Source organism: Petaurus breviceps, unplaced genomic scaffold, assembly GCF_028583685.1.
Source record: "Petaurus breviceps papuanus isolate PSGF00001 unplaced genomic scaffold, PetGlider_PUasm1.0 90750, whole genome shotgun sequence".
In the NCBI taxonomy this organism is placed as follows: Eukaryota; Metazoa; Chordata; class Mammalia; order Diprotodontia; family Petauridae; genus Petaurus; species Petaurus breviceps.
Genome location: NW_027187335.1, coordinates 10,878,135 through 10,894,045, shown reverse-complemented (window position 1 = coordinate 10,894,045; position 15,911 = coordinate 10,878,135). Strand labels below are relative to the sequence as shown.

The following is a 15,911-nucleotide window of genomic DNA, read 5'->3' as shown; positions in this document are numbered from 1 at the left end:
AAGAAAGAAAGAAAGAAAGAAAGAAAGAAAGAAAGAAAGAAAGAAAGAAGGAAAGAAAGAAAGAAAGAAGGAAAGAAAGAAAGAAAGAAAGAAAGAAAGAAAGAAAGAAAGAAAGAAAGAAAGAAAGAAAGAAAGAAAGAAAGAAAGAAAGAGGGGAGGCTAGGTGGCACAGTGAATAGAGCAGCAGCTCAGGAGTCAGGAGGACTTGAGTTCAAATCCAGCCTCAGACACTTAACACTAACTAGCCATGTGACCTTCAGCAAGTCACTTAATCCCAATTACCCCACCTTCCCCCCTCCAAAAAAAAAACAAAAAAAAATTAAAAAAAGAAAGAGCAATTATTATAGGGACTGTGGAAGGTTCAGTATATTCAAGTACTACTGGTAGAGCTATCAATTAGTTCATCCACCCTGGAAGGCAATTTGGAGCTCTACCTGAAAAGTCATTAAACTGTACATAAGCTTTGGCCCAGTTAGGTGGTACAATTGTGGTCTGGATCTGCAGACAAAGAGACACAAGTTCAAATCTATCCTCAGGTATTTATTGGATGTTATCTTCTTAGCATCAGTTTCCTCATCTGTTAAATGGGAGTAATAGTACCCAACTTCCCTTGGTCATTGTGAGGCTCAAATAAGATAATATTTGTAAAGTGCTTTTTATCCTGTTTCCAATACCACTACCCCCAAGAGAAAAAAGAAAGAAGGAAAGGACCCATATGAACAAAAATATTTTAGCAGCCCTTTTTGTTATGGCAAAGAACTGGAAGGGGCCCCATGAATTGGAGAATGGGTTAATAAATTTTGGAACATGAATGTAAAGAACATTATTGCACCATAGGAAATTATGAAAGAGACAGATTCAGAGAAATCTGGGAAGAATATATTCTGATATAGAGTGAAGTGAAGAATACCAGGAAAACAATTCATATAATGATTACTATATTGTAAAGAAAAACAACTGTGAAAGACTTCACAACTTTGCAGCAAGCAATTGTCACTCTAGAAAACTGAAGATGAACACTTTCCATTTCTTGAGAGAAGTGGTGAACTAGAGGTAGCTGGCGTCAAAGAGGATAGAACTCTGGGCCTAGAGTTGGAAAGACCTGAGTTCAAATCCTTCCTCAGATACTGGTGTTTGAGACCATGAGCAAGTCACTTAACTTCTGTTTGCCTCAGTTTCCTCAGTTGGAAAATAAGGATGACAATAACACCAACCTCACAGTGTTGTTGTCAGGAGCAAATGAGATGTTTGTAGAAGTGCTTAGCATAGTGCCTGGCTCACGGTAGATGCTCTCTAATCACTTATTCCCTCCCAGAATGAGACATTCATTTTCATATGACTTGCTGCAAAAATACATGAAGCAAATTTCTCTGGTAAAGGTCTGATATATAAAATATAGAGAGAACTGATTCAAGTATATAAAGACCAGAGTCATTCCCCATGGCCAATGCATGTATTTACTTCTTTTTTTTTCCTTTTTGGAGGTGGAAGGTAGGGCAATTGGGGTTAAGTGACTTGCTCAAGGTCACAGGCTAGTAAGTGTTAAGTGTATGAAGTCGTATTTGAACTCAGGTCCTCTTAACAGGGACAGTGCCCTATTCACTGTGCCACCTAGCTGCCCCCATGTATTTGCTTTGTTTGGCTATAGTCATTTGTCATAAGAGAAGACTATGGAACTATCTCTAGTCATCCTGATCTTTATCTTGCCACTGGATCCAGATGGCTCCTGAAGAGCCAGTGAGGCTAGTGACCTTGCAAAACCCTGCCTCACTTAAATCCAATTCACTTGCAAGTCATGGCATCTTCATCCTGATGTCACGGTCCTCTTTGAGAAGAAGTAACAACAAAGGAAGACTAGTTTTTGGAAGAGTGAAGACAGTTTTGGCATGTGGGGAATGGTAGTGATACAAAAAGAAAAGAACATGCATAAAACATTTTAAAATAAACAGAAGATAGTCCATAAGGGGGACAAGCAGGGCAGGGTTGGAACTCCTAATATATACCTAAAAAGGAAGACCTGGGCTCAAGTCTCACTCCTGATACATACTGGCTTTGTGACCCTCACCAGTTCACTTAATCTCTCGGTGCTCTAGGCAACAATTCTCTAAGAGGATAAATTGCAGGAGGGTATTGGTAGACCATATATCATATGACTGTATTGGTAGATGGAGTTTCCTCTTCTGAGAGTTCCCTGTATCAGTGAAATCCCAGTTCCAGTCCCTAACTCTCCTACACTTCCATTTACATTGTTGTAGTCGGTGCTGCATTGGCTTTCTGGTTCTGCTCTCTTCACTTGTCATCAGTTTGTATACCTTCGCATGCTTCTCAATAGTCTTCATGTTCATTGTTTCTTATAGCATGGCAACATTCATGAACTACAATTTGCTTAAGCATTCCCAATCAATGGAAATTTACTTTGTTTCCAGATAGCTGCTACTACAAAAAGTGCTACTATGAATATTTTGATTTATATGAGTCCCTTTCTTTTTATCATTGACTTCCATGGGGTATATGCCTGTCAGTGAGATCTCTACTGGAATTCTTTCCTAATCCCTCTTAATTCTAACGTTTCACCTCTGTTGATTACTTCCTATTTTTTCTGTATATAACTTGTTTGCAGTTTGCAAGTCTGTAGGCTTGTTTACATCATTAGATTGTGAGCTCCTTGAGGACAAGGTCTGCCTTTTGCTTTGCTTCGTATCCTCAGCACTAAGTTCAGTACCCGTCATATAGTAAGCAACTAATAAATGATTATTGGCTGATGGACTGGGTCAAAGTGTATGGCCATTTTTGTCACTTTCTTAGTATAATTCCAAATTGCTTTCTAAAATGGTTATGGGGAAGAATCAAATGGGGAGAATGAACATGGAGTTGGGAATGAATATGGTCTGTCTGAGAAATAGTACTGATCTAAGAGAGATTTTGGGGTGGGGGGCCGAGGGGTAAAGAAGATAAAATTACATCAAGAAAATGAGAGCTGACTATCTTGTTGTCAAGTGCCTTGAAAGTCCCGCTGAAATTTCCCTTTAGGCAAAGGGGAATCATTGGAGGTATTTAACAGGGCAGTAACAAGATGAAAGGGATGCCTTAGAAAGATTAATTTGGCAACAGAGGATAGGATGGATTGTGTAGAGAGACCACTTAGAAGGCTACTATAGTAATGCAAGCTGGAGGCTATGAGGGCCTGGGCTGGTCTGAAAGTAGTGAAATGGAAATGTTAGAGGTGGATCAAGGGAAACATTTCAAAGCAAAAATTGGCAGGCCTTAAGAGACTGAATTGATTCAGGTGATGGAGGAGTCAAAGGTGAATTTGAGGCGTCAAGCTTAGGTGACTAGAATAATGGGAGTATCATTGACAAGATTTGTGTGTTATTTGTGTTTTTTTTTAAAAAGCCCCTTTTTCTTTTTTAAAATAATCCATTGTCTTTATTAACAATACATTTGGAATCCTGAAAGACCAGACTGTTATTTCATAAAGCAATATTAATTTTTCATTCTCTATGAGAAAAATACTTTTGCATAAATAACTTAAACAAGAAAATAAATATGTAACTTATTCTTTTAAAAACAATTACTTTCATTCCTGCGTCAGGGTCCCACGTGGAGGGACTGCAGGCTTTCACATTGAATACACTTTAAAAAACACATACATACACATACAAACACACAACAAAACATTTTTAAAAATTATACAGAAAGAAGTGTCTGAAAATGTTACGCCAAAAGACTTTTGGATTGTAGTTATTCCATTTTGTGGGTTTTCAGCATATGTACAGCAGTTGCATTTTTTTTTTGTTTTTGCTTTCCAATAATAATCTTTTAATGAAAAGAGCATCGACACATGTATGCATGGCGCTAAGCTATTTTCAGGATAGGAATGTGCCAGTGATCTACATGTGCATGGACCAGGCCTTTGTACTGGCTCTTCTTTTACTTTAAACCAAAACTGGCCTCTGCCAAGAAGGCCTATGGGCACAGACCCCAGGTACTGGGGGAGAAAGGGGGCTGGATCACAAGAGAACTTTACAGAGGTTACCATAAGAAAATGTCAGGAATAAAACTGTCCTTTTGGGAAGGAGGACCACAGTTTCTCCAGTTGCTTTCCCCCAAACACCCTCACTCTGGGCTTACTCTAGAAAACCTAATACTGTTATTACCCACTGCTCCCATTTTGTGTTGGGAGTTAGCCCATTGCCCTGCTGACAATTCAGTGGTGGCTGAAAATGAAAGTTCACAAGCTTTGCAAACTATTTTAACTCTGCAACCAACCCCTGAGGGGAAAGAATTTGCTTACAACTGAACTGGAAAGCCCGGCTGTGAAAGATACCCTCTCTCTACCCTCCTTGAACACTAGTGAATAGTACTAGGTTTTGATAGGAGGGCGAGAGGATCTCAAAGCTCAAATTCAAGTTGACGGTGTCCTTCAAGATCATCTGGTCCAATTTGCCCCCCTTCCTTTTTGACAACCTGATGTTACTTACACCTTAAAGACTTTCCAATGGAATTGGGACCTTGAGACAAAGGAGGACTAATCTCATGCCACTTTCTTTTCTAATCAGTAGATCATAAATATTACTGAAGGTTGCAAAGCCCAGAGCTTAACATACCCTTTATTCTCTTCTAAGCGCTCTCTTTTAACCCCTGGGGTATGAGCAAGTTGGAGGAAGGGATGGGGTAGTGAAGAAAGTCTCGGCTAGGAACTCCTGTGGTAGTGGTTGGGGGGGAGGCTGGGAGTGTCTCCGTTGCTGTAGATTCTACCTGCCCAGCTCTCTCTGTCCCAGAGAGAGAAGGGACCCACCTGACTATTCAAAGGCTGGCAGGAGGGCCCCTCCCCTCCCCGTGGCTACTCCACGCTGCTCCGTCCCCTCCCAGTTGCCCATGGCCTGGCTATCAGTCTACCTTAGCCTCTGCGCTAGAAAGTTCAGGCTTCGGGATTTGGGGACACAGACCCTACCCTGCGCTTCAGGCAAGAAAACAAAACAAAACAAAGAAACAGACAGAGACCCAGACGCCATAAGAGGGTGACCTTAGCTCTGGCACGTCTCGGAGGGAGAAGCGGCCTGGGGCAGGGTCTGGGGGCTCCCTAGTAGGCATTCTCCAACTCTGGCTGTTTGGACTTGCCGCTCCGGATCCGGGACAGCCGCGGCTTCTTGTTCTTTGGGGGCCGAGCGGCCTCCTTGCCGAAGTCCTTGAGCTCCGACTGGTTGTGGAAACGGGTGTAGCGCTTGCATTTGCAGGAGGCCACAACACGGATCTTGTGAGTCCGAGCCTCCTCGCCTCCCGGGCACAACAGCTGGATGCGCTGCGTGCGGTAGCGGTCGGGGATGCAGCGGTAGTCCGTGGCGCTCTGGCGCCACAACCATTTGCGCCCAATGGCATTGGGCTGCAGGTGCGCTGGCCCACACTGTCCGGAGCACACCAGCTCAGTGACGGGCTTGGCGCTGCGGCAGGGCCCGTCGGTGATATAGCGGGTGAAGTGCAGCTCCCGGCAGCTGTAATCCGAGGCGTCTAGGGGGCAAGGGGAAGGAAGATGCTAGTGACCAGAGAGAAGGGTGGAATCTGGGCTAGAAGCTCCCATGACCTCTCCAGGTCTAGCCAGCTGTCCTAGACTGCATGCACCAAGCTCTGCCCCCTCCGCCACCCCTGCCCCAACCCCTAGCAGCCTTTTCCTCAAGCCAAGTCACATTCTTTCCTTTCGGGGTCAAAGGATGCCCTGCACTTCGACCTGTGTATGTTGTAGAGTTATCAATGCCTACACATCTTAGTTTTTGAGAGTAACTGAATTGTTTCCCAAAAACGTCTTCAAAAAGTCCTGGAAAAGGGGCAGCTTAGGTGGGGCAGTGGATAGAGGTCCAGTCCTGGAATCAGGAGGACCTGAATTCAAATTCGGCCTTAGACACTTGACAATTACTAGCTGTGTGACCCTGGGCATGTCACTTGATCCCATTTGCCTCGAAGGAAAAAAAAAAAGAAAAAGAAAAGGGAAGTCCTGGAAACAAACCACTTCGGGTCACTCAAACCAGCAAGTGGCACCTGTCTCACCCACCCTGGCGTAGAAAATTTTCTGGGCTCACCTGAGCCCCTCTTGCCTGATTCTGGCCTGCTCCCAAATATTCCTTCCCCTAAATCCTGAGTAGATTTAACTTGACAGTCTCTCCTGCCAGACAAAGAAGGGATGTGGAAGGATTATCAAGGACAGAGTCCTAGCACTGGTTTGTCCAGCAGATGTGGGGACCATTTCACTAGAAAAAAAAGAGGACCTAAATGTTGACTGTGGTGTGTGATGAGCATTCCCCTTCCCAAGTTAAATTAGGCTGCTTCTCCCACCTTTAAAGGTGCCAAAATGCCTCTGTTTCTTTACAGGCAGTAATATATCAAGGCAGAGAGAATCCAGCCTTGTTTATCCTGTCCTGAAAAGTCTCTCAGGAAACCAATACAGGGAAAGGAAGTCATTATGGGCACGGGAACCAATTGGACCCTTGCAGGAGAGCAAGGCTGGATACAGGTCCTGATGGTTGTGGTAGAGGGGACTGAAAGTAGTGGACAGGAATGGGAATCTAGGCCCTGTGGATAAACTTGGTAGGGAAACAGGGGAGAGCTTTCTATGCCCCTTGGGAGAAACGCTCAGGTTTCAAGTCCCAGGGTTGAATGAAGAATGCGCTGCATTCTTTCCAAGTGTGGACATTTCGGTGGCATAGCAGACAAAATATGCCTCAGACACTTTCTAGCTGTCAAATAATCCATTAGAAAGAGGTATTAGGGGCGGCCAGGTGGCTCAGCGAATAAGAGCACCGGCTCCAGTATCGGGATGACCTGGATCAAATCCAGGCTCAGATACTCAGCACCACACCCAGAAATAATAACTGGCCGTGTAACCTTGAGCAAGTTACTTAACCCCGATTGCTTTAAAAAAAAAAAAAAGAGGTATTAATAGTACCTATCTCATTGCAAGGCTGAAATTAGGTAAAGTGCCTTGAAAAAATCACAAGCTAAAATCAGGAAAGGGAGCTGAGCTCTGGCTAAAAACCTGTCAGTGATTGATACAGTGGAGTCAGGAAGATAAGGGTTCTCCTTGGAAGCTTGTTTCCCATGTGACCCTAAGCAAATCACCTAACCTCTTTGGGCCTCAGTTTGCTCATCTGTAAAATGACGGGGTTGGGCTAGATGGCTTGTGAAGTCCCTTCTAGCTCTGGATCCATGGTTTTCAGGTCCCTACTAGCAATTTGAGCCTTACAAAAAAAAATCTGAGTCCCAGAGGAAGCTGGGTTGGTAAAGCTTTCTCTGTGGGATAGCCATAACTCTTGCCTCTGGGCTGAGCTCTGAACTCTTCCAAACAAAAGGCAGCTGAACTGACTGCTGAGAGAGATTGGGGGGGGGGGGAGTGATGAAACCATGGTCCCCAGGACTGAAAGCAAGAGAGAAAGAGGAAACCTTCCCCCAAAGCTATTCCAGAGACCCAGAGGCACTGAGCCAAAGAGGGGACCTGTGGGCAGCAGTGTTAGCTTTGGCTCCAGCATGCTTTTATTTGGTTTCTCTCACCAGGTTGTACTCCTAGTTAAGAGTTGGGGTTGCAGAGTGTGGGAGTGGCCTATGTTTGCCTGGGGAAAGAGGCTTCTAGGGCTAAGAATAGTGCTGCCCAGTTTAGGCACTTCCTCTGTAGAGAAAGTGATGGTATTTTGAGTGGTAGGATCTCAGGGCAAGTATGTTTACTCATGTAAACCCAGAGGCTCCTCCCCCACCAAACCTTAGACTTGTAAAATCTGTAAAATGGGCATAATGACATCTATAACACTTACCTCACAGGGTCATGATGATGTATATAAAACATTTTCTAAGTACACTAAAAATGGCAGTTACTATTATTCGCAAAAGGTCCTTTTGGAGTTGGGACTACATTGGGCAGAATTCAGGAATCAGCTCCTACCCCACTTAGTCTCTAGACTCCTCAAGAGCTAGGACTATCTTTCTGTTCATGATTGTCTTCTGCCCAGGGGAGCCGAGGTCCAGAACAATCCCCTCCTCTGGGTTCTCCTTTCCTGGAGAATTCTTTGAATAACTTAGATGGATTCCCTTATCACAAACATACGTGGGTAGAGAAACTCCTGGCAAGCCCTTCTCTTCCACACTGTGATGGTGGGTTTGTCTGTGGCTGACTTCATGGGGCCTGTATAGCCCCAGTCTTTCTTGTTTCTTACTGCTAGCCTAAGAATCTCTCAAGTAAGATTTCCCTCTAACTTTGTAGCCCCAGATTAGGTTTGAGAATTTGTTAAACAGAACACAAGCCAATATGACCAATGCCCACTGCAGATGCTGCTAAAAACATCTTCATGCTATGAGGAAACAGAGAAGTTGGGAAGCAGGACAAAAAGAAACCACCCTTCAAGTGCAAAGGATTACTCTTCTGACCTTGCTAAGCAAAATCTGAAATTCTCACTTAGTGCTGGATAGTTAGGGATGGATCCAGGTCCTCCCTCCATTCTCTCCTCCTCTATCACCAACTCACTGAGCCAGATTTTTAAGGAAGACTTTTTCTTTAAGGAATCGAGTTGGGTTTTTTTTTTATTTATTTGTTTTTGCCCTGATCCTTACACTCCTCTGGTCTCTTTCTCTGCTTCTCAGAAGCCCTGTACTTTGCTCAAATTGTTGCAATGGTATAATGGAAGAAAAAAAACCTAACACTCTAAATTTGGAATCAGAGAACCTGCTATTTACTACTTGTGTAACCTTGGGCAAGTTACTTCACATCTCTGGGACTTGGATTCCTCATATATAAAATGAGGAGGTTGGACTGGGTGGCCTCTGTGGTTGCTTCCAGCTCTTAAGTTCCTATCACCATTTATGTTCCTTTTACACCATCCCCACCACCAACTGATAATTACAGCTGTGAAGCACATTTGTCACAGTTGCTGTGTCCTGGAGTGACAACTCGTTGCCCTGTATGCCACTGCAGTGGCCAAATTATGATACTGCAGGTAGCTTCCCCTGCCAGCTCCTTTGGAGCACTTAGTGGGTCTAAAAGAGAGGGCTGTCTCCCCTATTTTTAAAAAAGTTCTATAAAAAAGGGAATGTGACAGCTTCTCCAGCTACCAGACCACCCAGGGGCAGTGGGTTGGGGGGTAGCAGAGCTATGGCACCACTCTCTTGGTTAGGCAGAGCTGGGCATTCCCTAGTGATGGGAAGGACTATTTTCCCAACATCAGTAATGGTTCTGAAACCCTGCTGATTATGAATTAGCATCCACAGATAGGGGCCCTCATATAGGACAATCCTCTCACCCTTCCTGTCTTTGGTCATTAAACTTTGAATACCTTTGGGCTCCAAGGGGTGGTGTGGGTATCTCCCTCCATTCTCTGCCCGGTTCATCGTCTTGTTACTGCTGTTCGACAGGTCAGGCGGAGGCTCGGGCTGCTCACTGAGCTCAGGGATGATTTCGGTGGCATCATTCTTGAAGGCCTGCCACCCTTGCACAGAGTGGAAAGCAACCTGGACCAGCGAGCACAGCAGACAGAGAACTAGAGGGAACTTCATGGTGCCAGCTGGGGTGGGGGCAACCAAACCTTCAGCACTCACGGACTCCAGTCCCTCTCTCAGCACTTTCTCCTTTTTTAAATCCCCCCTTGCTGCTTCACCAGCCAATGGGGACACAGACAGAGAAGGGCCAGCCCCACATTTCACTTGGGGGAGGGGTGGTAGGAAACTGAGAGGGAAGGCAAAGGGGTGTGTTCAGAGCCAACCCACCCCACCACTTTTCTCCCCATGCTCTCCAAATTTCCAAATAGCTCTAGCCTCTTTCCAGGTGACTTGGAATGCCTGGGTGCAGGGGCTGAAGATCTGCAAGAAAGAGGGGTCCTTTTCAGCACCTAGTCCTTGGAAACAGTCATTTCTTGGTTATTCAAAAGCTGCTTCATGACTGATGACCTCCCTGGACCTCTTCATACTTCTCAAAACAAACTGGAGCCCAGTTTAACAAGCAGACTTCCCAATCTCCTTGAGGAAGATTTGGGCTCAGGCAGTCTCTCTTTCCCAGTGTGTGTAAGCTCAGAGAGCTGTCATCAGCAAATCCAAATGACTTACGGAGTGTGCATCTGCCTCCTGTGTAATGTAACTTGTTATTCCCTTAGAAATAATAGAGAAAAGCACTCGATGATATCAGCCACAAGCCCTGAAAACTTGGGACTTCAAAACAGTTAGAAAAACCTGAATTCAAATCCTGCCTCAGACACTTCCTGGCTCTGTGACCTCTTCTCATCTGTAAAATGGGGAGTAGAATAATAGTACCTACTATACAGGGTTCTTGACTTAACTTGTGAGTGTATAAGCCTTAAAGTGCATTGTATAGCATATAAATGCTAGTTATTGGTGCTATTACCCCAGAATTAGTGGGGAGTCCTTAGTTCAAAGCATTTATCTATCTTCATCAGGGAGGCATGAAGAAATTATAGGGCATAAGTGACTCCTCTCTGGAATGAGAAGTGATGTCTCAGAGATGTTCCTGGTTTTCATCTAGAGCAGTCTGTTGAAACCTATGCATCCCTTCTCAGAATGGTGTTTTTAAATATATAAAATAAAATGCATGAGATTACAAAGAAATCCAGTTATGCTCAAATATAGTTATTAAAATATTTTAGAAAACCTGTAAGTTCATAGACCCCCCCCTCTCCACCCAGGCCCATGGATCCCAGGTTAAGAACCCCATATTTATAAACTTTGATGTGAGGTCCAAGCCACGGATGATAGTTCTTGGATGCCTCAGACTACTTCCATGAGTAGGAAGCAGTTTGCCCAGGCAGAAAAAGAGTTGGATTTGGAATCAGAGTTGGATTCAAATTACAACACCACTGTTACTGCATATGACCTCTCCAAGTCTCAGTTTCCTTATCTGTAAAATTACGAAGGCAACCTCCAAGCTTTTTTCCAGTTCTGAGTCTGATCCTATGATTTCCCCACATAATCAGTGCCTCAGAGAATGAAATGTCTAAAATAAAAGTTCTTTCCAGACTAGAAAAAGGTTCCCATCCACATAATCAAAACTGGCATTTATGTTATCATTCTAAGGTTTGGAAAATGTGTTACATTTGTTATTTTGTTGGCACTCAACAACCACGGGATAGGTTTGGTTATCATTCCATTTCACAGGTGAGGAAACTGAGGTATTTAACCAACTTCCCCAGGTCACACAGCCAGTTAAGTCTGAGGTCGGCTTTAAACTAAAGTTATTCCAACTCCCTAGGAAGTCAAATGCAAATAATTCCAGAAAGTTTTGTTTTCATACCACATTTTCTAAAGGAGAGAAGGAAACAAATACATTTACTCAGCCAGGACATGCCTAACATTTTCTGTTGACAAGATTTTTTTTCTCAGTCTCCCCTTCCAGTTCAGGCTCTTTCTTCTCATTTCCATGTCATTGTATACCTGCGGCTGATCCATTTCCCTTAGCTCTTCCTCCAGGCTGAACCCACCTCCACCCCCACCCCAACTCCCCCCAATGAAGAATGATCTTATAACTGAATATTGAAGCACCATAAGGATTGGGATCAGAGAAGATGGTTTCAGACTGCTCCCTTCCTCCCAAGGCAGAGAATCTCATGGAGTGTAGCATGCAGGGCATTTACTTGGGGAGTGTGTGTATAGCTTCCCACCCCAGCCCAAATTCATCCGTTGCATCCTTTGCCACCTGCCTCAACTTGCAAAGTCTGTTGGTCCAACATGCCCTCTGCCTCTGTCTCTCCTTCTCCAGATCAATCACTTAAGGTGCTTGAATGCTGCTTCCCTGACAGTTTTACAAGACAGACAGAAGCCCCCTCAGGAAGGAGTCTCTCCCATACCTGTTCCCCAAGTTAGTTTCCTGCAGGGAAGGTGAAAACAGCTGTTGCTATTATTAGGGGAAGGGGAAGGAAAGATATATCTTTCCCTGGTAGGGAAGCCTTACAGAGTCTGCCCTGCCCCCTACTCCCACTGCTTTATACCCATGACTCCTGAATGGAAATGGAGCTCATCAGACAGTCAGAGGATCTGGATTCAAATTCCACCTTTATCCTCCTTGTGTGATTTTGTATGGACTGGATGACTTCTCTGTACCTCAGTTTTTCATTTATGAAAAGGGGGAAGATTGAACTAGATTATGATTTTTATAACAATATCTGGTATGTATATATTACCTCTCATATTTGAAATTCTATCACTAGAACTTCACTCATTTGTACTGAGAAATCACCTTTTGTGAAAATGCAAGTGGCCCCAGGAAGGGCAAAATATTAAGCCATTGAACATCATTACTAACATCTTACTGTGAATTAATTTTTTTTAAAGCAATCAGGGTTAAGTAACTTGCACAAGGTTACACGGCCAGTTATTTCTGGGTGTGGTGCTAAGTATCTGAGCCCGGATTTGATCCCCAGGTCATCCTGACACTGGAGCCGATGCTCTTACTTGCTGATCCACCTGGCTGCCCCTGTGTGAATTAGTTTTTAAAGATCTAGTATTAGAATACATATTTTCTCCCTCCATATATATAATATATGTATATATGTATGTATGTATATGCATATGTGTGTATAGTGCTATTCACTATATAAATATATAGAGATAAAATGATTTAAGATTTGCAAAATATATATATGTGTATATATGTATATGTGTTTATATCCCATATATATGAAAGGGAGAGGGAGAGAAAGAGAGAGAGAGAGAGAGAGAGAGAGAGAGAGAGAGAGAGAGAGAGAGAGAGAGAGAGAGAGAGAGAGGGAGGGAGGGAGAGAGAATCATTTGATCATCACATCAACCTAGGAAGGTGGTGCTTTTATTATTCCCATTTTGCAGATGAGGAAACTGAGCCTGAAAGCAGCTAAGTGACTTGCCCAGACATAGCTAATAATTGGCTGAGGTAGGTAGGATCTGAACTCAAGTCTTACTGATTCCAAGTACAGCACTCTATTTACCACACTATCCAGTGGCCACTGGGTGCCATTAGATGATATGTGAATTCCCTTTCAACTCTGAGTTCCTACAAAGCACTTTCAGCATTCCTTACCTTTGCCTCAGGATTGTGATCATGTTAACCCTATCAGGTACAAAATAACTTCAATGTTTTGATATATACATATAAAATCCTTACTATGCTCCCCAGGTCCACTTGTCTGGGATAGAAAGGATAAGTGTCCAGAGCTCTCCCTACCTTAGCCTCTACCAAATGGGCATTGGAGGCCAAGGAAAGTTATCACTTGAACACTCCTGCCACCTTGTGGGAAAAGGAGACCAGCAAAGTCTCTAGATAAGGGAGACAGAGCTACACAGATATGGTAAGATGTTATTTTTTTGTCCTACCAGATAATGGTCAACTACTACCTTCTTTCCAATAGAACTCAGAGAAAATCTGGGGCTTGGAAGGTAGGATCACCCTTCCATGTAGCTATAAAAGCCAACCCCATATACTGAGGGCCCTGGTTTTGACCCTTCTGCTCCCACATACCTCTCATATTTGAATAAGAACCTACTATGAATCTAATATTAGAGTTTCATTTGTTTGGATGAATTAATTACCTTCAGTGAAAAATGCAAGTAACCACAGGAAGTGCAAAATATTAAGTCATTGAAAGTGACTTAAAAAAAAAGAAACATTTATTCATTTAGTAATCAATAGCATGGGTTAAAAAAAATCGACATTGAACCTTTTGTTGAAAGTATAAACACTTTCCACAGAACAGAAACTGAAATAACTCATTATACAATTAGTAACAAACACAGTTCTAGTGGGTTTTTAAAAATTCATATTTGATTGTGAATTGATTTTTTAAAATTAACTAATTTTAAAGATTTAATTAATTTTTAATTTAATTTTAAAATTAATTTTAATTTAATTTTTTAAAATGGACTAATCTTTAAAGATTGAGAATTAGATTAGATATTTACTAAGATGCCTTCTAAAAATCTTAAGACTCTGTGGTCTCTTCTAGTTTGGCATAATTATGAGCAGAATTCGATTGGAAAAGTCTAGGGGAGTATACAATGGCAAGATGCTAAAGGAATACACTGGGGATCTTGCTAAACTTTGTATTGTAATTAGATGGCACAGTGTACAAAGGGCTGGGCTTGGAGTCAGAAGGATCTGAGTTCAAATCCAGCCTCAGACATTTACTAGCTCTGTGACCTTGGGCAAGTCACTTAACCTACTTACCTCACTTTCCTCAACTGTAAAATGGGGGTCATAATAGCACCTAATTCCCAGGGTCAAAAAAGAGGATCAAATAAAATAAAATATACAAGTGTTTCACAAACCTTATGTTTGCTATTGTTATTATATACTATTATTATTACTATTCTTGTTATTGTTGATATTTCCCTTGGTCAGCCTCTAAAGAACTAGATCTCAAGGTCAGGTTCTATTTCCCCAGTCCCATCTCTGAAGAGGCTGTGGGTTTCTTTCTGAAGCCTGGGATGCTTCTAGATGAGCACATGGAGTCTCAGAGCAGAAGTGGGGTACTTTGGTCGGAGTATCTGCTGAGACCTTTCCCTACCTCAGTCTTACTTTGGCTATATACATGAGAAAATCTCAGATCTCTATGTAGTGTGCCTAGATTTTTAGTTTCCCCATATAACATAGGTCATGCTCATAGGTCTAGAGATAGAAGAAATCTTAGACATCATCTAGTGTCCAGGGCTATTTAAACTTTTTCCACTCATGACACCTTCAGTACTTCTAAAACTATGGGTCACAATCCCATATGGATCCACAGTTTAAGAAGCACCCCCACTCACACCATTTTAAATTGAAGTGCGAATTTAACAGAGGAAGTCCCTGAACAATCGATCTTCTCCCAGCCTAGCTGATTGGTTTGATCTTGCAGTTACAGCCTGTAAGAGACAGTTACTATTATTATTATAACAATAACAATAATAGCATTTATATCTTCCATTAAGGTTTGCAAAGCACTTTACAATGAGATATTAAATTCTTAAATAAAGTAAATAAGTGCTCATGCTTTGTTATTCCTATACAAGGTGGAAAAAAGTTTTTCAAACTGTGGAATTCGAGGACAGCTGGCCATTGGGGGCCCCCTACTGGCCATTTAAAAATCAAGATACTCTCAAGGGCAATCATCACAGTCATCTGGGCAGGAGATATTTCTGAGCTGGGTTGTTGTTGGTCAGTCATTTTTTAGTCTTATCTGACTCTTCGTGACCCCATTTAGGGTTTTCTTGGAAAAGATCCTGGAGTGGTTTGCCATTTCCTTCTCCAGCTCATTTTACAGATGAAGAACTGAGGCAAACAGAGTTAAGTGATTTGCCCAGGGTCATACAGCTAGTATGAGACATAGGTATGAGGCCAAATTTGAACTCAGGTCTTCCTGACTCCAGGCCTGATGTTCTATCCACTGCAAAACTTCATTGTCCCTCTTGAGTAGGATGCACTCAGGCAATTAAGAAAGGAGTCAGATGTGGAAAAAGACCCTGGCTATAGAGAAGGAATCATTCCTTGACTCTTGGTGAAAGGGCATTTCTCTCTTTTCCTGCCTTCTCCCTTTACCTGCATCCTCACTTTGCCAACCCCATTGACCATGGTATTTGGCTGCAGAACTACTTGTTTAGTAGAAGACACCACACCCGAAAGGGACCTGGTCCAGTGAGTCAAGGCACAATAATGAAAATTATTATTTATATAGCACATAAGCATCAGGCACTATGCAAAGCACACTTGACAATTGTTATTTTCTTTGCTCCTCATAAAACCCTGGGAGGCAGGTGCGATTATTATTCCTGTTTCATAAATGAGGGAACTGAGGCAGACACGTAAGTGACCTGCCTAACGTGTCCAGATTCTAACTCGGGTCTCCCTGAGTCCAGACCTGGCATGCTTTCCGCTGCACCATTTAGCTGCCAAAGGACTGGAGGTGCCTTGTGAAGAAAGGGCATTA

At 42.9% G+C, this 15,911-nt stretch overlaps 1 protein-coding gene across 1 annotated transcript; it reads right to left on the bottom strand.

Moving 5' to 3' along the window:
- Positions 1 to 3,411: 3,411 nt before the first annotated feature.
- Positions 3,412 to 9,577, bottom strand: SOST (sclerostin). The gene is made up of 2 exons (XM_069067391.1): positions 9,309 to 9,577; positions 3,412 to 5,508 (listed from the first exon to the last, which is right to left on the bottom strand). The coding sequence occupies exons 1-2, from the start codon at positions 9,526 to 9,528 to the stop codon at positions 5,084 to 5,086; spliced, it is 645 nt and encodes a 214-aa protein (XP_068923492.1). The 5' UTR covers positions 9,529 to 9,577; the 3' UTR covers positions 3,412 to 5,083.
- Positions 9,578 to 15,911: the final 6,334 nt, after the last annotated feature.

Coding starts and splice junctions, on each gene's coding strand:
- SOST (XM_069067391.1), bottom strand. CDS start 9,528: ATGAAGTTCCCTCTAGTTCTCTGTCTGCTGTGCTCGCTGGTCCAGGTT. Junction 5,509..9,308: donor CCACCCCTTGGAGCCCAAAG/GTATTCAAAGTT, acceptor CTTGCCCCCTAG/ACGCCTCGGATTACAGCTGC.